This window comes from Microtus oregoni, unplaced genomic scaffold (genome assembly GCF_018167655.1).
Source record: "Microtus oregoni isolate MIOR12 unplaced genomic scaffold, Mior012 000002F_ref0000024, whole genome shotgun sequence".
Taxonomy (NCBI): domain Eukaryota; kingdom Metazoa; phylum Chordata; class Mammalia; order Rodentia; family Cricetidae; genus Microtus; species Microtus oregoni.
Genome location: NW_024543061.1, coordinates 57,538,440 through 57,560,059, shown reverse-complemented (window position 1 = coordinate 57,560,059; position 21,620 = coordinate 57,538,440). Strand labels below are relative to the sequence as shown.

Below are 21,620 nucleotides of genomic sequence, written 5' to 3'. Positions count from 1 at the left end.
ACAGGCCACACATCCACCTGAACCCCAGAATGTCACTGCTCTCTTGATGCACTGTGTGTGTGTGTGTGTGTGTGTGTGTGTGTGTGTGTGTGTGTGGTGGGGGACTATTTGGAAAGGTGATAGAGCCCTGGGGTCCAGCAGGGGACCGTGGCCAGGAAGACAGAACGTACTCTAGCTAACAACCCCTTCACACACAGTGATGTACCAGCCCTCACTGATGCATGTTGAAAGGCGAGCCCTCTGGGCACTGAGTTCAGTAAGTATGCCATGTTAGTCTTAACCTGATTTTTCTTCCCTTTTAACCTACTGGGAGGTTGAAAATCACCTGCATGCCTCATATCCCATCATCCCCTGGCCTGTACCAACGCTACACTGATTTTTCTTTTCCTGACCATCCCTAGGGCACTATGGCATCTCGATGTTCTAGTAGACAGTGTTTGGACAGAGCGGCCTCCTTGGGCCCTGTCACCCTCATCCCAGGATTGTACCTCTGGACAGTTAAGACAGGAACTAGGCATCCCCCACCTCTCCCGTGACCCCACAGCAGCTGCTAATCTAAGCCACTGAGGCCACGGGTCAGAGGAGAGCAAAGCAGGCCGTCAGGTCTGCTCATATGCAATGGTGAAGGTGTTTCCCTAGGTGCTGCCTATGGGATGGGAACCTTCCTGGGAATTTTGCTTACTTCCCAGTGCCCCACCTTGACTGCTCTCCTCCTCCAATTCATACAAGGGCCCAGATGCAGAGGCTGCTGGAGGATGAAAGAGCAAGGGTCATGATGAGGCAGTCAGGTCTCTTGGTTGGTTAGATGTGGCTGGCATCTAATGCATGCTTCTATATTTATTTTATGGATGAAGAAATAAGATCTGTGGTGGCAATGCCTTGCCCAAGTCCCCACCCCCACCCCAAGTATACACATGTGTCTGCCTTTTTAGGTCAGAACTCTTAAGCCTGCTCAAAACCTACAACTGCTACCACGAGGGCAGGAGCTTCCAGCTGCGACACCGCGAGGTAAGACCTCTAACCCTTTGTGTTTGTAGCATCATCATCATCTGGATCGGCTTATGTGGACTGCTGAGGTGTGCGCCTGTTGTTTTCAGGGTAGCCGTGCAGCCTAGACCCTCTCTCCAAGTGAGCCAGTCTGGCTCTTGTCAAACTTCCTGGTGAGGAACCAGGTTACCAGAAGGCAGGGTTGGGGGTGTCCCTGTGAGGGTTTCTAACAAGAAAGCCACCTCCACCCACATGCGGTGCTGGTCTCGTGCGTGTGACGTCTTGGCGCCTCTCCAGCCCCTTCTCCGTCTGCCCTTCACACTGCTCAGTGAGAAGATGGGGGGAGTTTGGTCCCTCTGTGCTCTTCTCTCACTTCCCCAACAGCAATGTACCTGTTCCCACTGAGTCCACGCTGGCACTCAGTTCATGAGTACCCCACACTCTAGTTTTGCCTGTCCAACCCGTAGCCAGGAGTCCTGGGCCCTCTCACCTGTGCCCGTTCTCTGTGGCACTCTCTCCTGAGAAGCTGTGTCTTCACTAATCTTGAGGTACAAGCTCATAGGACAAGGGGCATACGGGAAGTGGTTCCTAATTAAATGTGACAGCCACCCATTGGTACCCAAGGCCACAATGTGTAAATGTGGCCCTAGTGGGGACTGATTTTTTTTTTTTAAAGATTGGATATCTGGAATTTCATGAGGAATTTATGAAGCCTTGAAACACCCTGGGGAGTGACTAGCAGGCTCCAGGCTGGGATCTACTTGAGAGCAAATCAAGCCACGCCTGGACTTCCACCATCCGTAACCTCTCAAGGGCACCTCAGTTGTAGCTTTGTACCCCAAGTTGTGTCTAGCCCTGTACATTTTAGTCTGATGAGGAGGCTCACAGTGTAAGGTTTGATTTGGAGGATTCCCATGGTTGACATCTGGCTGGCTGCTGGGTGTACTCCATTTCTCAGTGTCTGAAAAGGGCCAGAGAAAATGCACAGAAGTCCCTTGTGGGTGGCAGCTGCTGGCTCCCTGAACCTCCCTCATCTTGCTTGTTCATCCGCTCATAACCTCCCGTGGTAGTAGACTAGAGCCCACCAAGTCCTGTCAAGCAGGCACCATGGGCCAGGGCAGTGGTGTTTGGTACTTCCACTCATACAGAATGGGAGAGGCTGTGGGCTCCTAGTCCAGGCAGAGCTGGGACCACCTGTGCCATCTCTAACAGAAACCCTGAGCTCTGCCTTTTCTTCTTACACCCTCCTGACTCCTCAGCTTGCGGCTTTGGCACCAGTGTGATCTCTCATCCCCTCTGTCTCCTCCTTTCGGTACCTTGTGGTTCCTTCTCATCCTCTTCCCTTTGAGCAGCTGTCTCCAGCGCTCTCCCACTCTGCCCACTCCCAGCCCCGGGCTCCACATTGGCTCTAATGCTCTGGCCTGACTCCGGTCCTATCGTCCTGCCATCTTAGGCCCTGCTGGCTCTTTTCTGGCCTGGGTGATAAACTGCTGGGAGCTGGGACCGGGCCCCACTTGGTTCTGCATATGCCAGCTCAAGCTCTGTACATAGCTGGGCACGTGTAGACTTGAGCCGTTCTGGAAGAAAGAGTCTTGAGTCGCAAGCTCCGGTGTGATAGACACCAAGGGAGGGAGGCAGACAAATGGGGTTAGAGAGATTTGGATCTTTGACCTGTGCCACTAAATGAGGAATTTGTGCCCACCCCAGATCCCTGGCACAGGAACAGGGTGTGGTGGATGGGTCTTGGCTGGGTTTTCCCTTCCTTGGCTTTGGGTTTTCTGAGACTGATACTACGCAGGCCGGGGTGGCTCTCTGCTGTGGCCCTGTGGCAGCATCCTCAGCATCACTAGGGAACTGACTGGAAACAGAAATCTTCTATGTGTGCCTGCCCATTCATGCCTCCGTGTGTGTCCCACACACGACAAAAACTTTTCCTTCTCCCACCAGTGTTTTGGCAACATTTTTGGGTCATTCTGATAGAAGGTTGAGAACAATTAACACACACCTCTAATTCTGGTATTCAGAAGCTGATGCAGGAGGTTTGTCGTGAGTTCATAGCCAGCCTTTGTCACTTAGTAAATTTCAAGTCAGCCTGAACTACATGATAAGACCTTGATCTTGTCATTTGGGATTCCCCAAGGTGATCCTTTCTGTGCGGTGGCTGTGGGAGATGAACATGCCTGGGTTTTCGTGAGGGACAGCCCACTCTGAAACTCGGCAAGCTTTTCAGCTGGCAAAACCCATCCCTGACTGCCTCTCCTGGCAGAGAGCTAACCATGGCAGGGGATTTGTCTTTCTAACTCTAAACCCAGAGGGCAAACTGACCTGGCTTCCATAGAACCAGGAAATACCTTTCAGGAGTCTTCTGCAGTATTAACAGACCCGGGGAGTGGGCAGGCTGAGAAAGTATGCACATGTTCAAGGTAACAATAACCATAGAAGCAAGCCCGAAGGTCCAGACTCTCAGAGTTCTGGCAGACAGGCACGATTGGGTCCTGAGGTGCCACGCCCACTGTCCTCTTTTTCACTGAGTCCCTGTGACTCAGCTACCACCCAGTACAAGGATCTCAAATCTGCAGCTGGCCATCTAGAATCGCATGCCCCAAGCACTCACTAAAGGACGATCCCAGAATGGCCTGTCCTTGGACATTATGAGGACAGGCAGATGGAGGAAGTTGCAGATCCCAGGAGGAATCTGGTATTCTGACCACTTGGCCTTCTAAGTATTACCATGGACCCTTTCCTGCCCCGCCCCCACTCCAAAATTGAGGCTCTCAGAAGTTAAGTCCCTAGTTGTATTGTTTCAGCAACTTTACCTGGGCAGATACAGCACATGCTCACGCCCACTCACTCCAGAAAAGGAACCCACTATAGACCAAAGTAACAATGGACCCGTGTCCAGTTTGATGAACGTGGGGGATACTCACAGGAGTATGGGGGAGGGGTTACCTACAGGAGCAGGGAGGACTCAAAAGCAGCAAAAGCCCACCCCAGCATGGGTGACAATTCACGAAAGCTGTACCCTTAGAAGCTCGGCACATCGTACAGGTAGGGAAAGCGCACCCTCGGCAGCTGGGTCTCCTCCCCAGCACCTGTTTCCTGCAGCTAGAACCCTGGGGAAAGGCCCTGGTGAATCTTAAGTTTCACCTTTCCCAGTCATGCAGTTTGTTTACTTCCGGAATCTTTGTGCCACCTCCCCTTCTCCTTCCCGGAGGGGATAGTTCAGTTCATAGGACTTTGGAGTAAACGAGGCAGGTTGGCATCGCTCCAGAGCCCAACCGAGTGCCACTGTTAGGGAGAGCAGTGCCGTGGCTGGCACTAAGGTTTAGAATTTGTTGAAGGCGTGGATTGGGTGTCACTGACTAAGTCTCGGGCACCCAGAAGTTTGTTGTTCCCGGGCTATAAGGTACCTTTAAGTTGCTTAAGCATTCACCATTTGGTGTGCTCTGGAAGGGACCCTCCTAGTTGTCATAAGCCTTTCTGGAAGCAACCACAGACTAAGCGCACAGCTTGGGGCCAAACTCCCTCACTGCACGTAAGATGCCTGTAGACAGATGAGGTACATCTCTGGCCAGGGCCACACCCCAGGACAACCATTTCCCAATGACCTTTCTCTCATTTTCTAAGAACGAGGGGGAGCAATTCCTCTCTGGAAGACGGCCACTCAGTTTATTGTAAAACTGTAATTTTACTTTTGTCACAGTGAAAAGCGTAACTTCTAAGAACAATCAGTACCTTTTGAAGTTGGCGGGTTTCTGGAAATGCAGATGTGTAAACAAGTCCGTGTGAGCAGGGGTGTGCTGTCTCCACCCAGGGTGTCTGAACGGGTTTTTCCAACCAGCCTTGGTACTTAGTAGTTTACAGTCGCCCCCTGGTGGCCATGTTTCACACTGCTTCCAGTTCTGCTGTATATGTGAGATCTACCGTGTGAGAAACACTCTTTACTTAAAAGAATATTTCACAACTTCCCTGGAAGGGTTGGACTGACCCCTCTCTTGGAACCCTGCAGTGAGCTGACTCTCTGCATATCTGTCTCCTGGGAACTGAAAAGTGTCTATGAGACCACCCTGGTCTCGTAGCTTGGAGGGCACTGCCTTCCCAGGATGGTTAGTGGACTTGAGAGTGTGGTGTGCAGTAGGGTGGGGTAGTGCGTCCTCCTTCACACCACAGAACATTTGAGTAAGTTCTGTGAGCGTTGATGCAACAGCTTGACTTCTGAGCTCGTGGGACACCCACTAGTGCCGCGCCGATCGCCAAGTGTCTCCCTCCCGCCCAGTTTTATGCTGATTTGCAGAATGGAATATAAAGGGACTGGGTAAAGCAAGCCTTGCCAACCTCGTCTCCAGACAGGCACCCAGTCTGCATTAGGCCAGTCTTCCTATCACACGTGGGACATTTGCCCAAAGGCTGCCTTATCAGAGGCCAGTTTGAGGTTACTGAGAAGACACAGCAGGCTGACGATGTAAACCGCCTTCCTATGCGTGTCCACCTATCCAGCATTCCCAGTCCTGTTCAGGGTGTCCTGCATTTTATGAATAAGAAAACTGAAGAAATTGCTTGTCTGGAACATTGTTTTTGTATGTGGTTTACATTCTGTTTCTGAGAAAATAGATACAAAAGAGGACAGCAAAATGGTTAAAATCATACACACATGCACACATGTACACACACACAGACGTGCATGCACTTGTACACACACACACACACACACACACACACACACACACACACGTTTGGCAGTGCATCGAGCAAATCCAGAAGCAGCCCCAGCTTTGTCCTTCTCACCTGGACCCTTTCATCCTGAGTGTGGCCAGATGGCTCCAGCCCAGTAAAGGGAAGGGGTGCTGGGCCGTGAGTCCTGACCCTTATCTGCTCTCTGAGAACACACCTGCCTCTCTGAGAAAGGAATCCTCCCTTTGCTGGCTCCCCATCTTCACCCTCTTGCTTGGTAGATGCCCCCAGGAGCTGGCATTCTCAATGCTGGATTTCCAAAGCCTTAGGACATCCAGGTTTAGCTAGAACAAGGGGGTTGAACAACTTCCTGCTGGGAGCCCCTTCCTGTAACAGGGACTCAGGTGAAGAAGGTGGATACACTACAGGACAAGTAGCTACCAGGCCACCAGATCCAGGTATGTGGCAGCCTTCAGACTGTGTGCTGAGAATTCTGTTTGGGCCCTGAGTGTGTCTCTGATACCACAGTGAGATCTGTGCACAGGAATCGAGACAGCAGGCTCCCTAGGTGCCTACGTGACAGTCCCTCGGAAACACAGTGGTACATCTGCTGAGACCTCGGGAAATATGTGCCCCAGGGTGGAGGGTGGAGCTCAGGCCCTTACTTAGAAGACTTTAGGTGGTTCTCAGTCTGTGGGCTGCAACCCCTCTGGGGGTCAAATAACCCTTTCACGGGGTTACCTAAGACCATCAGAAAACACAGATTCTTAACAGTAGCAAAATTACAATAGCAACAAAATTAATTTTATGGTTGGGGTCACCACATTAGGAACTACATTAAAGGGTCACAGCATTAGAAAGGTTGAAACCACAGGGAGCTGAGACCCCCTCCTTTAACCTTTGACCCTTGGTTTCACGTGAGACTGTGGCAGCCACGCAGAGTACAGCACACATTTCCACATTGGAGCAATCTGGGAGTTGGTCACTGCTCACAGTCATTTATTTATTTATTTTTAATTTATTTATTTATTAAAGATTTCTGTCTCTTCCCCGCCACCGCCTCCCATATCCCTCCCCCTCCCCCAATCAACTCCCCCTCTCTCATCAGCCAGAAGAGCAGACCAGGTTCCCTGCCCTGTGGGGAGTCCAAGGACCTCCCACCTTTTTCCAGGTCTAGTAAAGTGAACATCCAAACAGCCTAGGCTCCCACAAAGCCAGTACGTGCAGTAGGATCAAAACCCAGTGCCATTGTTCTTGACTTCTCAGCAGCCCTCATTGTTCGCTATATTCAGTGAGTCCGGTTTTATCCCATGCTTTTTCAGACCCAGTCCAGCTGGCCTTGGTGAGTTCCCGAAAGAACATCCCCATTCTCTCAGTGTGTGGGTGCACCCCTCATGGCCCAGAGTTCCTTGCTCGTGCTCTCTCTCCTTCTGCACAGTCATTTAAACCATGATAAAAACTAAACAACAGAGACACAAAGTCACTCTTTCAAGGTCACCAGCCAGCCACTCACAGGCAGATGGTACCAGTCAGGTTGCATTGTGGGAACCAGACTGTCACATTCTTTAGATGATGGGTCTCACTAGGAATTGTCCAGTCCCGGCAGACCTGCCAGGAGGGTTAGAGTTCGTGGATCACTGGGAGGTGCAAGTACAATGTGCTGAGGATGCCCCTGGGGCGGGAGCCGGAGGCAGAGGCTAAGGCCTGGTGAGACTTCCTACTAGTCCAGCTTTTCAGGTTGGAGGTCTGCCTATGCCCCGATTTTCTTCCCAGAGAGCACTCGGGTACCCTGGCCTCACAGAGCCTCCCCGTGTCCTTGTCCATCAGTTTGTGCACACCCCAGTGATCTGAAGAGCTGGTCCCATTGGGCGGGTCTCTCCTCTCAGTCTGTTGTTCCTGGGACTTCCCGAAAAGCCAGTCCAGAGGGTTGTCATTGCCAGGAGAGGACAGTGGGGGCTGTGGGCTGCTGAAGCAAGGAGAGCTGTCCCCTTGAGACTCGACCTGGCATCTCTTCTCTCTAGTCCAGGCTGGCCGGTAGGGTCTCTGGGGTTGGTTCCGGACTATGACCTTGTCCAGCACTGAGGTGGGCTGTGCCAGCTGACAGATAGACCTAACGTAATCATCCAGGCTGGGAGAAGTTGGGGGTTCCTGCCCAGGGGCCCCATGTGATAACTCTTCTGAAGTTTCCCGAATTGTTGGCAAGTGGAGCACAGGCAGCAGAAGCCGGGACCTCATTGCTACTAACAAGGCAAAAACAAGCTGTTGGCCAAGAGAAAATAAGTCACCTGCCGTGCTACCCTGACCCCCTTCACTTCTTCCCTGTCACTGTAGAAGCTATACAGGACTCGGGTACCCAGAAAGCAATACGAAGCATGTGGATGGAAGACCAAGGCTTATCTCCCGGCTCCTCCTTCCTGCTAACATCAAAACCCACATGCTAAGACTTCATTGTTAATGTCGTTTAAGGATATCCAGATAATGGGATGGAGAGATGGCTCAGCAGTTAGGAGTACTTATTCTTACCGAAAACCTGAGTTCAATTCTTATCACACGTGGTGGCTCAAACCATCTCTAAATCCAGTCCCAGGGGCTCCAATGGGCATGTATGTAGTACATATATACATTTGTGTAGGGAAAACACTCATACATATAAAGTAAAATAAATAAATTAAAAAATTAAAATAAAGAATGAACAAATAAGAGAACTGAGAGTGTTCGTTCGGGGTCCGAGGACACCCAGGTTTTAAATCAATCTCTGTCTCTTCATGACCTGGAGTCCTTTGGCAATGTCACCTCTCCAAACCTCCGCTTACCCATCTGCAAACAGGATTATAAACAGCCCATTGGCAAGAACAGTCTGGGAAGTGCATGAAATCATCACTTTTATATCACAGCTCTTGAGTTCTTTGTAAACTTGAAAGCCTTGGGGAACACGGTGGTATTATCATAGCCATTCATGGCACCCACCACCCTGGTCTCTAACCAGTAGCCAGGCTATAAAGCCCAGAGTGAGAAGGGCCCTCAGATATAACCAAGCCCCTGTGTTTTAAGGCGGCAAGCCAGAAGACAATTGTTCCTCTTACCTGTGGATCAGCAGGCTGGGTGGCAGAAGTCTGGATGAGGAAAGATTGTCTGATCCAAAGGAAGCACCCAGAGGTGGACAGTCACAGCCCGGTCTCGAGGACAATCAGGTGATGTGCTGTTGATTCTTCCCCTGCGCTGACTGGCAAACCCAGACAACCGCTGCTGCTTTTAAATGTTTCCTCCAGTCATCAATCACTGTCAGGAAAGCTCAAAATAGCAACACTTAGGAAGGTTCTCAGAGGAAAACAGCTAGGAGGGTGGGACTTGGCCCAGCTGCCAGCCTGGCCTTTGTGTGTGTGCCTGTGGGAGACTGGGAAATGTTTACACTGCTGGGTGAGCAATGGGGCAGCCACCTCGCCCTGACCTAGACAGTTTCAGTGTAGGTAGAACCAAAGCCAGATCAGGGGCTGCTGGGAGAGCCCAGCCAACACCCAGGTGCTGGGAATGAAGCCTGGGTTCTCTTCTAGTGTAAGAAGTATTCTTTTTTTTTAAATTTATTTATTTATTAAAGATCTCTGTCTCTTCCCCGTCACCGCCTCCCATTTCCCTCCCCCTCCCCCAATCAAGTCCCCCTCCCTCGTCAGCCCAAAGAGCAATCAGGGTTCCCTGCCCTGTGGGAAGTCCAAGGACCACCCATCTCCATCCAGGTCTAGTAAGGTGAGCATCCAAACAGCCTAGGCTCCCACAAAGCCAGTACGTGCAGTAGGATCAAAAACCCATTGCCATTGTTCTTGAGTTCTCAGTAGTCCTCATTGTCCGCTATATTCAGCAAGTCCGGTTTTATCCCAGGCTTATAAGACAACATAAGGGGATCAAGGGGATTCGTATTGGAAAGGAAGAAGTTAAGCTTTCGCTATTTGCAGATGATATCTATCACCATGTAAGAAGTATTCTTACCTGCTGTGCCATCTCTCCAGCCCTTTGCCCATCTGTTTAGGCAAACTTTGCATATTGGAAAGCTGTGTGTGTGTTTGCTAGCTTTAGATTGTTCTCTCTGTGGGCAGTGGAGCGTTTGAAACTGGATGAAACCAGAAATGACTGTTAACGGACCATGAGACCCACACCATTAAGTGTGGCTGATGCATGAGTTAGTTGTCATGACTTTGTTGCTCTCCCCAGTCTTTCCACGACAATGAAGGGGAGAAGCAGAATTTGTTGGGGGAAGGGGGCCGCAAGATTTCACTTAAGTGTTGTGTGGAATCCAAAATAAATCAAGCTCACAGAAGCAGAAAGAATGGTGGCTATCTAGAATGGTGAAGATAGGGACGGGGGGGGGGGGGGTTGTTGATAAACGGGTGAAAGCTTGTGGTTCTTCAAGCTGAACGAATCTTAGAGAGATCCACAGGGCAATGAGTGCCCATTGCAATCAGTTCTGCCCTGTGCACTTAAGCAGCCATGAAGTATGCGAGTCTTCAGCCCTCGCTCAGGCCAACCATGCCCTTCACCACCGTGCCTTAGAATCACTCGATGGACCTTTTGTAGTAGAGGAGAAAACTAACACTAGACTTTGCTTAGGACTCGTGGATTTGGAAGCCCGACAGCACTCTGAACCCTTCATCAGGACCTATATCATCACCATCATCCTCTGTGTTCACAAGCATCTTCACAGTGCATGTCAGTCATCGTGAATCGTAGTTTGCCAATCCCTGGCGACTTCGAAATCCAAGATGGGAACCATGTTTCAAATAGATATGGAAAGAGGTTAATCATAGCTTAAGTGGTCACGAGATACAGAATACCGCTGAATAAATACGCAAAGACAAGAGAATAAGAGAAAAGAGGTAGGGGAGAATAGGGGTATGAGGGGGGACTCTTATGTTAAATGTTCTTAGCACAGAACAAGTAAGTAAAGAAATAAAGTACTGGGTGAGATGACTGGAGAGTGAGGCTGGCGCTCTGCAGAGGTTCTGGAGGTTTCTGGTGGGTCTCTGTCAGCACAGTTTCTCAGGGGGTGATCGTGAGGGTCAGAGAGCCAGTCCTATCTATGGAGACAGAGGCGAGGGATATGTCAGAGACAAACAGCCAGTGATGAAAGGGGTTTGAGCAGAGTCAGGCGGGTGCCTGTGGCGTGGAGTACTGTGGATTGGGGTTGTGTGGCAGTTGTTAGGCGGGGTGTCTGTGGCGTAAAGTACTGTGGATTAGGGTTGTCTGGCAGTTGTTAGGTGGGGTGCCTGTGAAGTAGAGCACTGTGGATTGGAGTTGTGTGGCAGTCCTTTCATTTGCGGACCTATGGAGTCAAAGCAGGTCTTGGTCTCAGTATGAAAACCGTTAATAGATTGGTGATAGGCTATGGAAATGTCCCAGAAGTGTTGAACCAAGCAACGCCCACCAGCAGGGGAAAAAGTGAGGGTAATGTAACTGGGGATGAGGTCAGTTGGTGTCACCACTGTCTGGACGTGTGGCCAGAAGGACAACGCAGGGCACACAGGGGCCATGATGTCCAGGAGGACCCTGTAACTGTGGGAACTTCTGTCCCGGTACAGTTTGAGCCAGAGAGCCTCGCCCAGTATGAGTGGCCGGGCTGTGCTTCCTCCAGGTTGTGTGGACGTGCCTGCCAGACACTTGCCTTGTCTTGGGGGACTCCTGACTCAGCAGCTCCGTGCTGCCTCCAGCTCTGCATGTGGCCAGGCCTGGGCTTTGCAGCGGAAAGAACACCCCCTGCTTCCTCCTGCAGGCCCCTGCCCTCATGCGCTGAAGCCTGTGAGCACTGCTCACTCTTCTCTGGGTAGGAGTGTATTTGGGGGGGAGGGCTCCTGTTCTGAGGGGGCGCAGAGAGGAAAAGCAGCAACTTCTGGGCAGCTGCTGGTTTGTGAATTGACTGACCCATGTGGACCCCACAGGAAGAAGGGGCTCTCATCATCGAAGGACTCCTCAACATCGCCTGGGGACTCAGACGACCCATCCGGCTCCAGATGCAGGATGATCGGGAGCGAGTGCACCTACCCTCTGCCTCATGGATGCCTGACCGGCCCAGCTACCTCCAGTGAGTGTCTGGCACGTGGGGCAGAGCCGGGGGCCTCCAGATATCCATTATCATGAGCACCATGGAGCTTATATGTGGAGCATCCTGAGCCTTGGGCTAGATGCCCCACTGCTGTATGGGGCTTAGGCGTGGGAGCACAGATCAATCTCCCTCTCATATCCAGTGGCTGGCCACCTGGATCCTTTCTAAGCTTGCCCACCCCAACAGGCAATCCTTCGGGTGCCCTCCCTGGTGACGGTTCTATGACTGTTCTCCCTCTGTAATAGTCATGCTCCCTCCTGTTTTCCGTGCAGGGGACTGAACCCAGGGCTAAGTGCTCTACCCATGAGCTAAATCCTCAGCCCACTGGGATCTGCACAGAAGGGAATAGGAGGTATCCACACAAATTCATCTTCCCGCTGCTACTGTTTTACATCAACGACATGTTCTGCTTGAATAAACATACTGAATTCACGCTGAGATTTATTTTACCACCAGGAGAAAGACAGTTAGTTTGAGTTTTGCTTTTTTATGTAATGACTTTTTAGAGGCAAACATTCAAAATTGTGTCCCTTTCAAATGTGCAGGTCACATAGGCCTGGCGACACATGTGTGCCTGAGATTATAGAGGCAGAGAGATTGTGAGTCTGAACCCAGCCTAGGCTACATACTGAGGCACTACTTTAAAAAAAACAATACATGAAGGAGCCGGAAAGATGGCTCAGGTGTTATGGGCCCTTACTGCTCTTGCAGAGGACCCGGGTTCAGTTTCCAGCATGCATGTGATGGTTCCGAGCTGCCTATTACCCCAGGGGATCCAGTGCTCTTTTTTATGGCCTCCATGGGCTCCGGCAACTTGTGGTGCACACAAGCACATAGCCAAATACACATGCACGTTAAATAAATAAATAGACCTTACGAGATACACACAGAGGAAATGAGCCCTCTAGGAGTATGGGGCAGTGACACATCAGCTCTTATCACCAGGTGTCTCTGGCCACTGGTACAAATTTTGAGCCACATAGATGTACAACATAAGGGCTCTTTAGAAAGGCTGCGAGTGTGACCCATGCCCCCCCCCCCCACGTAAGGTAAAGCGGTCCTGTCAGCAGTCGCACCCACAGCGCAGGCTGTCCAGGGTCCTCCTGTCTCATTCTTTGCGCTCCCTCTGTACTGAATGCTACCTGCCTCTCATTACACCGGTTCCTTCTCTTACATGACGCTACCTTTTTTGGCTTGGGGTTGGAATCAGTCCTGGCAAGAGGCCGGGAGATTTGACCTCCAGAGTTAACCTTGCTTAACCACAACACCCTCAATAAACCCAGCAAGCTCTTTCGGCGTACATCTGTGCAGGCCCTAACCTGGTGAGCCTGCATCCCAGGAACACATCGGCACGGGCTTTGCGCCTGGTCTGTGACACAGCCCAGAACAGTTACTCTTTCTAAGGCCCAGACTCCAGCTTCTTCCAATAGTTGCTGAGGGGAGCTTTCTTTTCCACATATCCTGCTACAATCCCCACCCCCAGCCTCTGCTGCTCCCCACCTGGGCTCTGCCTGTAAAAGCAACAAGGCAGGCTCTCCTCTACCCACAGCCACTTGGGAACTGTGCTTCTCTCTTTGCAGAAAGGAGGCTTCACCCCAGGACAGTAAGGTCACTGCAAAGGAGCCTGGTGCTCAGCATACAAACAAGGCTGAGGTTTCCAGGGATAGCTCAGGTAAGCAAAGCCTGTCTTGGTGGGTGTGCACAGTCTCAGAAGAACAGCCATGTGGAAAAATTGCCATGTCATCTCATAAGAAACCCTTGCTAAACGTCAGTCAGCAGGATATAGGAGCCACGCACTCTTCTTCGTTCCTTTTATGGAAAAGGAAGCAAGGGCATGCAGAAGTGTCACCTATGTTCTTGGCCTGAGTCTCCTGCAATGGGTTGTGATATAAAAAGGAAGGGGCTCAATAGTGGGTGTTGTTTCCTTTCGTCCCAGGTCTCTAAGCCCTCATTCTCATGCCCAAGATCAGTGATCATTCATCTGTGCCCTCTGTCCCCTTAGTACCTAGTGAAGGACTTGTCCCTGTTTGAGTGCTCAGAGGACAGGGCCAGAGTGACCACGTACCTCAGCGGTTACCATGAGACACACTGTGGCACTGACAAAACCCTTGCCCTAGTGGCCAACCAAGGATCACTATTACCAGGCCAATGCATTGCAGTATGCTGTGATCACAAGGTTCCAGGGAGCCACAAAACCAACAGTGTCACAGCTGGAGCCACACTTGCTGGCACCGCCCTCCACCCTCCCACCTTCCCGTCTACTTCTTTCTGCAGCACCCCTGGAGGAGGAGGAGGTCCCACAGCTAATGCGGACCAAGAGCGATGCCAGCTGTATAATCCAGAGGAGGCCCAAGTCCCGGGCACCCGGCGAAGCCCAGAAGATACGACGTCACCGGTTCTCCATCAATGGGCACTTTTATAACCACAAGGTAATATCTCCATCTGCTCTTTCCTGGGCTCTAAACCTGAGAGAACAGGAATTATTCCCCAGCACAGAAGAGCAGGCCCCACAAAATTAGGCATTTGTCCCAATCCTCCAATAGCCTTTAAGGTAACTGCTGTTGGCCCATGCTGACAGCTCAAGAGGGTGACCCAAAGCCACAAAAGCATAACACTCCCATCTGCATGCAGGGCTTCCCCACATAGCCACGATCTAAATTCTCTAAGTTGTATGGTTTTGGGGTCAAGGAAGCCATAAGCAGACAATAATGCCAAGTTTATCTTTAATGAGCCCGTTCTTGTGAGGCTGCCACTCGGGGTCACTCGGTCATTCCATGGGAACATCAGGTACCGAGCAGTCCTCTCCCTGGGTAATCAAACTGACTTGCTAAGCTGTGTCCGGGGCATGCGTGTCTTTTCCCAGAGAACGTGGAGATCTCCGAGTTCCCAGCACTTCTCCTTTTGTACAAGTAGGCATTGTACTGACCTTCCCCTAATTACATCACTCTGCTAACACACGAGCTATAAAAGGAAAAGTTGACTGTTACTAAAATTAGAAAGAGTGGCCATCTGGGTGAGGCCTAGAGCGTACCTTTAAGGCCGATTCCTGCCATGCCAGGGAGGAAGAGGGAAGTGTCCAGCTGAAGCGGTTGTGCTTCCCAAAGGGTGATTCATGGGAAGGAAGCGCAGACTGCAGACAGCAGTCTTTAACCAAAATAACAGTTTTCACCTCCTTTGGCCTCTATTCACAGTTATTGTGCTTAGGAACTGGGGTACAGATCCCTTAAGCTACAGACAACAATGAGAAATCCCAGCATTGATTTTCCAGGGTGCTTGTTCAAGGTTGTATTTCTGAGGACTGTCAGGCTGTGCTCTGATCAGTTCATCGTAAGCTGAAAGCAGAAGGTGAAAAGGTGTCTAGCTCCCGAGTCAGAGTACCTCACAGTTCAGAAGCAGCACAGTCCCCTGCAGAGCTTGGGTTCCTTTTCACATGTTTATGTGGCTAACCGGGAGCTGCAGACACTGTTGCTGCCTGGCATCGAGAGTAGGCACTGTATTCTCGAATGCCAGTGGAGGGGTGGAAGGAGCCACACTTAAATTTCAAGATATGGTTTTATGAATGTGCGTATTTTTTTTTGCACTGTCCTAAAGTCAAAAACTGTGAGTCATACCATCATAAACTAGGGGCTATCCGTGCGATGTGTTACAGGAAAAGGCAAGGTACTTGGCAAAAGTCTAACATGCCTCCCATGCCAAAAAAATATTGTAAATAACCAGGCATGATGATAAAATACTGTACTCCTGTTTCGAGGCCAGTTTGAGCTGTGTCACTGGTTCAAGGCCACATAGTGAGACCTTATCTAAGAATAAACTATAAATAAATAAATAAATAAATGAATGAATGAATGAATGAATCCTGGCCGTGTGCTTCATGTTGGCAGAGTTCTTGTAGATGATTAGTATGTGCAAGGCCCTGGGTTCAATTTCCAGGACCACGAAAGAATAAAATTACCTCCTTAGCATGGTGATCACTTGGAATCCTGTCCCTCAGGAGACTAAAGCAAGAAAGTCTTCAGTTCCAAGACAGTCTGGCCTGTCTGGTCAGAACCTGTCTCAAAAAGTATGAACAAATGCTTAAATAAATAACTATGAAGAGATCCGTGTAGTTGGGGCATGGAGTGTTTGGGGGGTCTTGGTATTATCTGTGCCTAAGAGTGAGAGCTGATGCTCAAGGCGTTATACAAGCCCTGGGAAGCCTTCACACATTTTATAAAGGGGGATTCTGGCGTGAGAGAGGTAGGAAGATCAAGGTGGGGCTGTAGGAAGCTGGGCCATACCACACTTCGTTATTTGAGGTATTTTAAAAGGCGGCCCCATGAGCAGCAGTGTGGAGAAGATGCTAGAAGGTGAGAGGAAGGGGCCTGCTGGCAAACCTGGAGGCCTCTGCTGGAACAGCACTTGGAGATGAGTGGGTAGACTCTGTGATGCTGATGCAGTTAGCAGGAAGAGTGAAGGAGAGCCCCATGGTCCACCCCAGTGATCTACTTCCAGGATCCTGGTTTCCAAGATCCAGAACGCTGCTATAGACGGATGTGTAGAGTGTTAAGCATCTTCTTCAGAGTGCTCTAAGGACAAACACTGTAATCGCTCCCTGAGTATCCCCAGGTCTAGGAACAACCCTCATGGTCATGGGTAGGAACAGGGGTTCTGAGAGGTAGCCCTCCCACCCCATTGCTTGGGTCTCTTCAGAGCTTTAACACCAACCTGTGTCTCTTCTGGGCCGGCCCTGAGCTATCTGTCTGCTCTACACAGACCTCCGTGTTCACTCCTGCCTATGGGTCCGTGACCAATGTCCGAGTTAACAGCACCATGACCACCCAGCAGGTGCTCACCCTGCTGCTAAACAAGTTCCGGGTAAGTGTGACCACAGGAAAACAGCCTTGTGGGGAAGCAGGAAGTGCTTTTGATGAGAGATGGGGGAATTGGGAATGCTGCGAATGGCTGCCTTGATTCTTGAGGAAAAGTCTAGCAAGATTTCCTCTGATGAGCCAGCGTCCCTGGAGTTTTAGGCAAGGAAGGGTATGAGGTGGTCTGTTCCCTTTCATTCAAATGCTGTGGTCTGATTCTTTTGCCTGCCCGTGTAGGTAGAAGATGGCCCCAGTGAGTTTGCACTCTACATTGTCCACGAGTCTGGGGGTGAGTGACGCCTTCCGGTGTTCATTTGGCAAGCTTGTCATCTTCTTTCCACACTGGCCTCTCCACCATCGAACTTGGTTCCATTCTGAGACTCTCTCTAAAGCAGTGTAGATGAGCCTCCTCAGGGCTCTTCCCATTAGTGGACCATTATGTAGCCCGGTTAGGAAGTCAGGGCTTGTGTGCCAGTGGATGCAAACTGGATCTGCTCTTGTAGAACCTCAGGGTCCCTCTGCAGTAACTGGGCAGCTTCTTGTCACTGGGCAGCTCTTGTATCCCCAAGTCTATGGCCACCCCTGTCTACTCTGCCCCTCTTTGCTGTGAGCTGAACCTTCATTAAGTGATACTATAGGACAGAATTTTTTTTCTCTCTACTTATACCCATTGGATGGGCCTATGAAGTACACGAACCAAATGCAGGTTTACAAGAGGAAAACATAACCATGGAAAAGATGAGTTACTCAAAGAAGTGCCTGGAACTCTTTTGCCATAGCAAGGACATCAGCTTTTAGAGAAATGAGACAATAAAGAGGGGCAGGCGGGTCTTTGAGCCAGGATGGTAAACAAGAGGAAGGCCAAGTATCTGGAACTACTTTTTTTTTTTTTTTTAGCAGCATTCACTGCATGGATTTCTCTGTTGCTGCCTCCGGGCTAACGGGGTCTAGAGTTGTGTCTGGTATTAACTTCTGTCCTTGGTAGGAAGTAGATGAGAAGCCTCAGCAGATTTATGTCTTGCTGTCAGACAAGTGAGGGGAGGCATCTGGTTCTTGTCACTTGCCTCAGCTGGACACAGTCCTGAGTCCAGGTAGCTGACCTAGAGCGGCTGGTTCTTCTGCCCTTCTGCGAGATCACATGTCTCCCAAGATGCAGACCCGCGGAGGTCTGAGAAACAGTCCCTGAACAGCTGCTTTTTATCATGCCCTTGTCCTGGTAAAGTAAATAAACGAGAGGGTGGGTAATCCTAACAGCTCATAAATTCTGTAAAACGCCCTCTGTTTCAGAGCAGACGAAATTAAAAGATTGTGAGTACCCGCTGATATCAAGAATCCTGCATGGGCCTTGTGAGAAAATCGTCAAGATCTTCCTGATGGAAGCCGACTTGAGCGAGGAAGTGCCCCATGATGTGAGTGGGGCCAGAGCTGAAAGCCTGCTCTATGGGGAGTCACTGGAGGTAAAGGGGGGACAACTCAGGGCCCTGAAGGAGCTTCTGGGCCAGAGTCCTCCCAGGCAATGTATTTTAGGTTCCCACAGCTGACCTCTCAGCTTAGCGGACAGAAGAACTGGGGTCCTAGGAGATCCCAGCCCTGCCCTTTTCCTCAAAAGGAAAACCCTATTCTTCATTGTAGCAGGTTTTCGTTGTTATCATGTTAAAGATCCACAAAAGGGCTCCTTAACCAGGGCCAACTCAAGGGCAACAGATGTTAAATTCCCAGAGGTCAAACTATAAGCATAGGTCCAGACCCTAAACAAAAGGGCCTATGGAGTATGGGTCCCCAAGAAGAATTTGTGGCTGTCTCCCTCATCTTCCCAGGGCTGGTACAGCTTCATTCCATTGTTAAACACAATGACGTTCCCACTCCCCACCCAGGCCAAGAACACTCAGTGTGACAATGCCAAGGGACTGAATGCTTTTCCTAATATTCAGCTCGGCGTTTCCTCCGATGGATGATCATTGCCTTTGTGAAAAGAGCAGTTCCCATTCTCCCACCAGACAGAACAGGGCAGTGGCAGCAGCAGGGTGGGAAGGGAGACAGCTCCTGTAGATACCGGACTTTGGCCTCGGCTGCTATGGAAAACACATCTTAGACTTCTCATCTAAAGCAAGTTTTTAATGTTCTTGGATTTTCTAGGTGGCCCAGTACATTAAGTTTGAAATGCCGGAGCTGGACAGTTTTGTTGAAAAATTAAAAGAAGAGGAGGAAAGAGAAATAATCAAACTGACCATGAAGTAAGCATCTCTTTATCAGCCAGACATGGTCCCGGCCATTAGAGGATGGCTGCAGGGCATACCTCTGTCCAAGCAGGCAGGATTCTCCCTTCTGCGAACACCAAGTACAGTGGGGAGGCCTGCTGATGGTCCCTAGTACTTCCTCCCTACCCACCTACTCAGTACTAATAGCATTTTGGGGTGGTAGCCTTCTGAATTAGAGGATACACCCATGCAGCCGGAACTTCTTCTCCAACGAGGGGCTTGGGCCGTAAGAAACTGGGAAGGAAAGGCAGAGGCAGGAGCATGGTGAAGCAAGCGTTGACTTTCTAGTTCTACTAATGACCAAGTTCTGGAAATACAGCCACATTAACCCTGCTGGGGAGGACCTCAGCCTAGTCCGTGGTTTTTGTACCGGCAGGAAGTCTCAACCCAGTGGGAAGCAGTGATTATTGACAGTGAAGCTCCGGTTGCTGTTTGTAAGAGCAAGGGTCAACAGTGAAGCTAGCATCAATCAGGACAGGCTGGGACACTAATGATGCTTTGGGTCCCAGCGATCTGTTTGTGCCTCAGAGATGTGTGACACAGGGCAGGGTGTGTAGAGAACATTCATGAGGGTTGGGCAGGGAAGGACATGGTGTTCTACTCTGGGACGTGCCTGGGAGCAGGGAGCAGTTTGAATTCTGGCTTCGTACTAATGATCCCTGGAAAGCCATCTACCCACGGGCTTCCTTCCGTGCAGTCGGACTCACTCAGAGTCAGTAAAGACTCTAGAGTGAACAACCATTGGTGATGTCACTAGAGAGTTTTAAATACACACAGGACCTAGGAATCACCTGGCCAGTAGTTTGTGTGGGGAGGCCCAGGCTAAGAATGAAGCTCAGGTTATCTGCATGGCCCTGCCTGGGACACTGTCTTCTTGAAACCTAATCTATATCCCTGATGGCATCCCAGCACACCCCTGTCCCTAGCAGAGAGTCTGGGATCGAGTTGCCAGCATTTGTCTTTAAGGCCCTGGACAGTCTGGAGCCCTGTTAGGCATCCGTGATGAAGGACAGAGATGGCAGCTTCTGACCAGCCAGCTAAGAGCAGTGTTTTCAGCTTTCTCTGTCCCCACTCCCCTGGCCCTCCATCCTTCATGAGACCCCTTAACTTTTGTCTCTCTCCAGGTTCCAAGCCTTGCGTCTGACGATGCTACAGCGCCTGGAGCAGCTGGTGGAGGCCAAGTAACTAGCCGCTGCTTTCCTTTAGGGATGGATGCCTGTGGGAGCAAGCATGCATGGAGAGCCAGGGACCCAGCCCTAACTGATTGCTGACCATTGGCTGCTGCCCAAGGAGTCCAGTACCCATGCTTCTTCTAACCTGTCCATAGACTACATAGCACCCTGCATCTCTAGTCTTGGCACCGTAGTGAGCATGCACGGGGACACCCAGGAACTTGCTAGCTAGGATTTATGTGCAAAGCCAGTCTAGGTAGTAGAGGGTCTTGGAACTGTGGTACCAGCCATATTGCATGGTTGCATAGCATGGCCAGCCTTGATGATGCGTGTTTCCGGCTTGAGAGAGAAGTTTCACACCCAGCCTCTGGAGAATGAGCTTCGCCTGCTTGCCCAGGGCCTGTCCTAGAGCTTCTGCATGGCCACAAGTCCCCACCCTTATCATCCATTTGAACCTGAAACCCCCATCTTCCCTTGCTTCTCATTTGCCATGCAGGAACTCTGCTGGAGGAGGAGCTTCCAACAGCCGCGAGACACGTCCTGATTCTAACCACCATTGTACTATGGGGTCCTGGCCTCCAAGCCTCGTTTCATAGCCAACATTCCTGGCCTAGAGGTTAGATCAGGTCTAAAACTAACTGATCCCATCAGCTCTTGGCAGAAATCAGCCTTAACTTCTGAATGTGATCCAAAGAAATCCTTGAAAGGAGCTGCCTTCAAGAACTATGTCAAAGTTGGGGGGGTTGACTCATGTAGCATGGAAACAATACTGGCTGGCGGTGGCTCCAGAAGGCAGTGCTGCCGCTGTCGCTGCCATCTTGTGGATGATTCTTGCCTTCTTCGGAACTGAGCTTCACTCTAGTGGGTAGAGACGGCTCTCAATACTTTCCATCAAAGCCTGGCGATAAGGGAAAATATCTGGGAACAGAAGGCTTCTAATTCACCAGGCCAGATACAGAGCAATTTTGTGCTGACGGATGGGAATTTCTGGAATGAATGAGAAAACTTCATTTGTAAAACTATGCAAGGGTTCCCATCAAGTCACGGAAGTGTTTGTCTAACCAGAGCAAACTAAAGGCCAGCCTCTTCCCCCAACGTCCGCGGCCAGTGAATTTAAAGAGAAGTGTGATGAAGGCCTGCAGAGATGGAGTTCCATCTCCAATGCAGTGCACATGGAAGGAAGGTGCTCAGGGAACCCTGAAGGGTAACGCATGAGAACGGCTGTGCAGCCACTGGGCAGGGAAGAGGGCACGCCTGGATCTTCCAGACCCAGCTCTGTCTTCATGGAGCTACCAAGGGAGGCTTGGCTAAGTTCTCCCGCCTCCTCTCTCCCTTTTGGCACCACACTTTCTCAGGTACTTAATAAAGATCTGCTGTGTTTAACAGAAACTGCAAGGGCCACGCTTTCTTGTGCTTTTTTCCTTTTGTGTTTATTGCCTTGACCCAGGCTCCTACTCTCCGAAGCCCTTAGACTACTGTGAAGAGCTGTAGTTGGCAGGAAAACCGTCCACCCTCGGCATTGCCAGGGCTCCTTCACTGCGTGCATGGACTGAGGCAAGGCTGCCCTACCTGAGAACACAGGCAAGGTCTCACTGTG

The 21,620-nt window shown here is 50.5% G+C and overlaps 2 protein-coding genes across 5 annotated transcripts in view; one reads left to right on the top strand and one right to left on the bottom strand.

Moving 5' to 3' along the window:
- The window catches only part of Rassf4 (Ras association domain family member 4), a 36,617-nt gene extending 15,200 nt beyond the window's left edge, over positions 1-21,417 (top strand). Inside the window, exons 3-12 of one of the 2 annotated variants that reach the window (XM_041634219.1) lie at positions 933-1,008; positions 11,583-11,725; positions 13,327-13,418; positions 14,021-14,175; positions 16,499-16,600; positions 16,831-16,882; positions 17,881-18,002; positions 18,730-18,827; positions 19,976-20,032; positions 20,520-21,417. In XM_041634219.1, coding sequence (XP_041490153.1) covers positions 933-1,008; positions 11,583-11,725; positions 13,327-13,418; positions 14,021-14,175; positions 16,499-16,600; positions 16,831-16,882; positions 17,881-18,002; positions 18,730-18,827; positions 19,976-20,032; positions 20,520-20,619 — 997 coding nt within the window. In that variant the 3' untranslated portion in view covers positions 20,620-21,417. Of the gene's footprint in view, positions 1-932; positions 1,009-11,582; positions 11,726-13,326; positions 13,419-14,020; positions 14,176-16,498; positions 16,601-16,830; positions 16,883-17,880; positions 18,003-18,729; positions 18,828-19,975 lie in introns of both variants that reach the window. The other variant, XM_041634229.1, reaches the window with a different exon arrangement.
- Depp1 (DEPP1 autophagy regulator) lies at positions 6,968-8,899 on the bottom strand. Of its 3 annotated transcripts, none has more exons than XM_041634238.1 (2): positions 8,742-8,899; positions 6,968-7,898 (listed from the first exon to the last, which is right to left on the bottom strand). In XM_041634238.1, the coding sequence occupies exon 2, from the start codon at positions 7,891-7,893 to the stop codon at positions 7,279-7,281; it is 615 nt and encodes a 204-aa protein (XP_041490172.1). In that variant the 5' UTR covers positions 7,894-7,898; positions 8,742-8,899; the 3' UTR covers positions 6,968-7,278. The 3 variants fall into 3 exon arrangements, with proteins under 3 accessions (XP_041490172.1, XP_041490181.1, XP_041490189.1); XM_041634247.1 differs by having other exon boundaries at positions 6,968-7,895; positions 8,742-8,897; XM_041634255.1 differs by having other exon boundaries at positions 6,968-7,917; positions 8,742-8,894.
- Positions 21,418-21,620: the final 203 nt, after the last annotated feature.

Coding starts and splice junctions, on each gene's coding strand:
- Depp1 (XM_041634238.1), bottom strand. CDS start 7,893: ATGAGGTCCCGGCTTCTGCTGCCTGTGCTCCACTTGCCAACAATTCGG.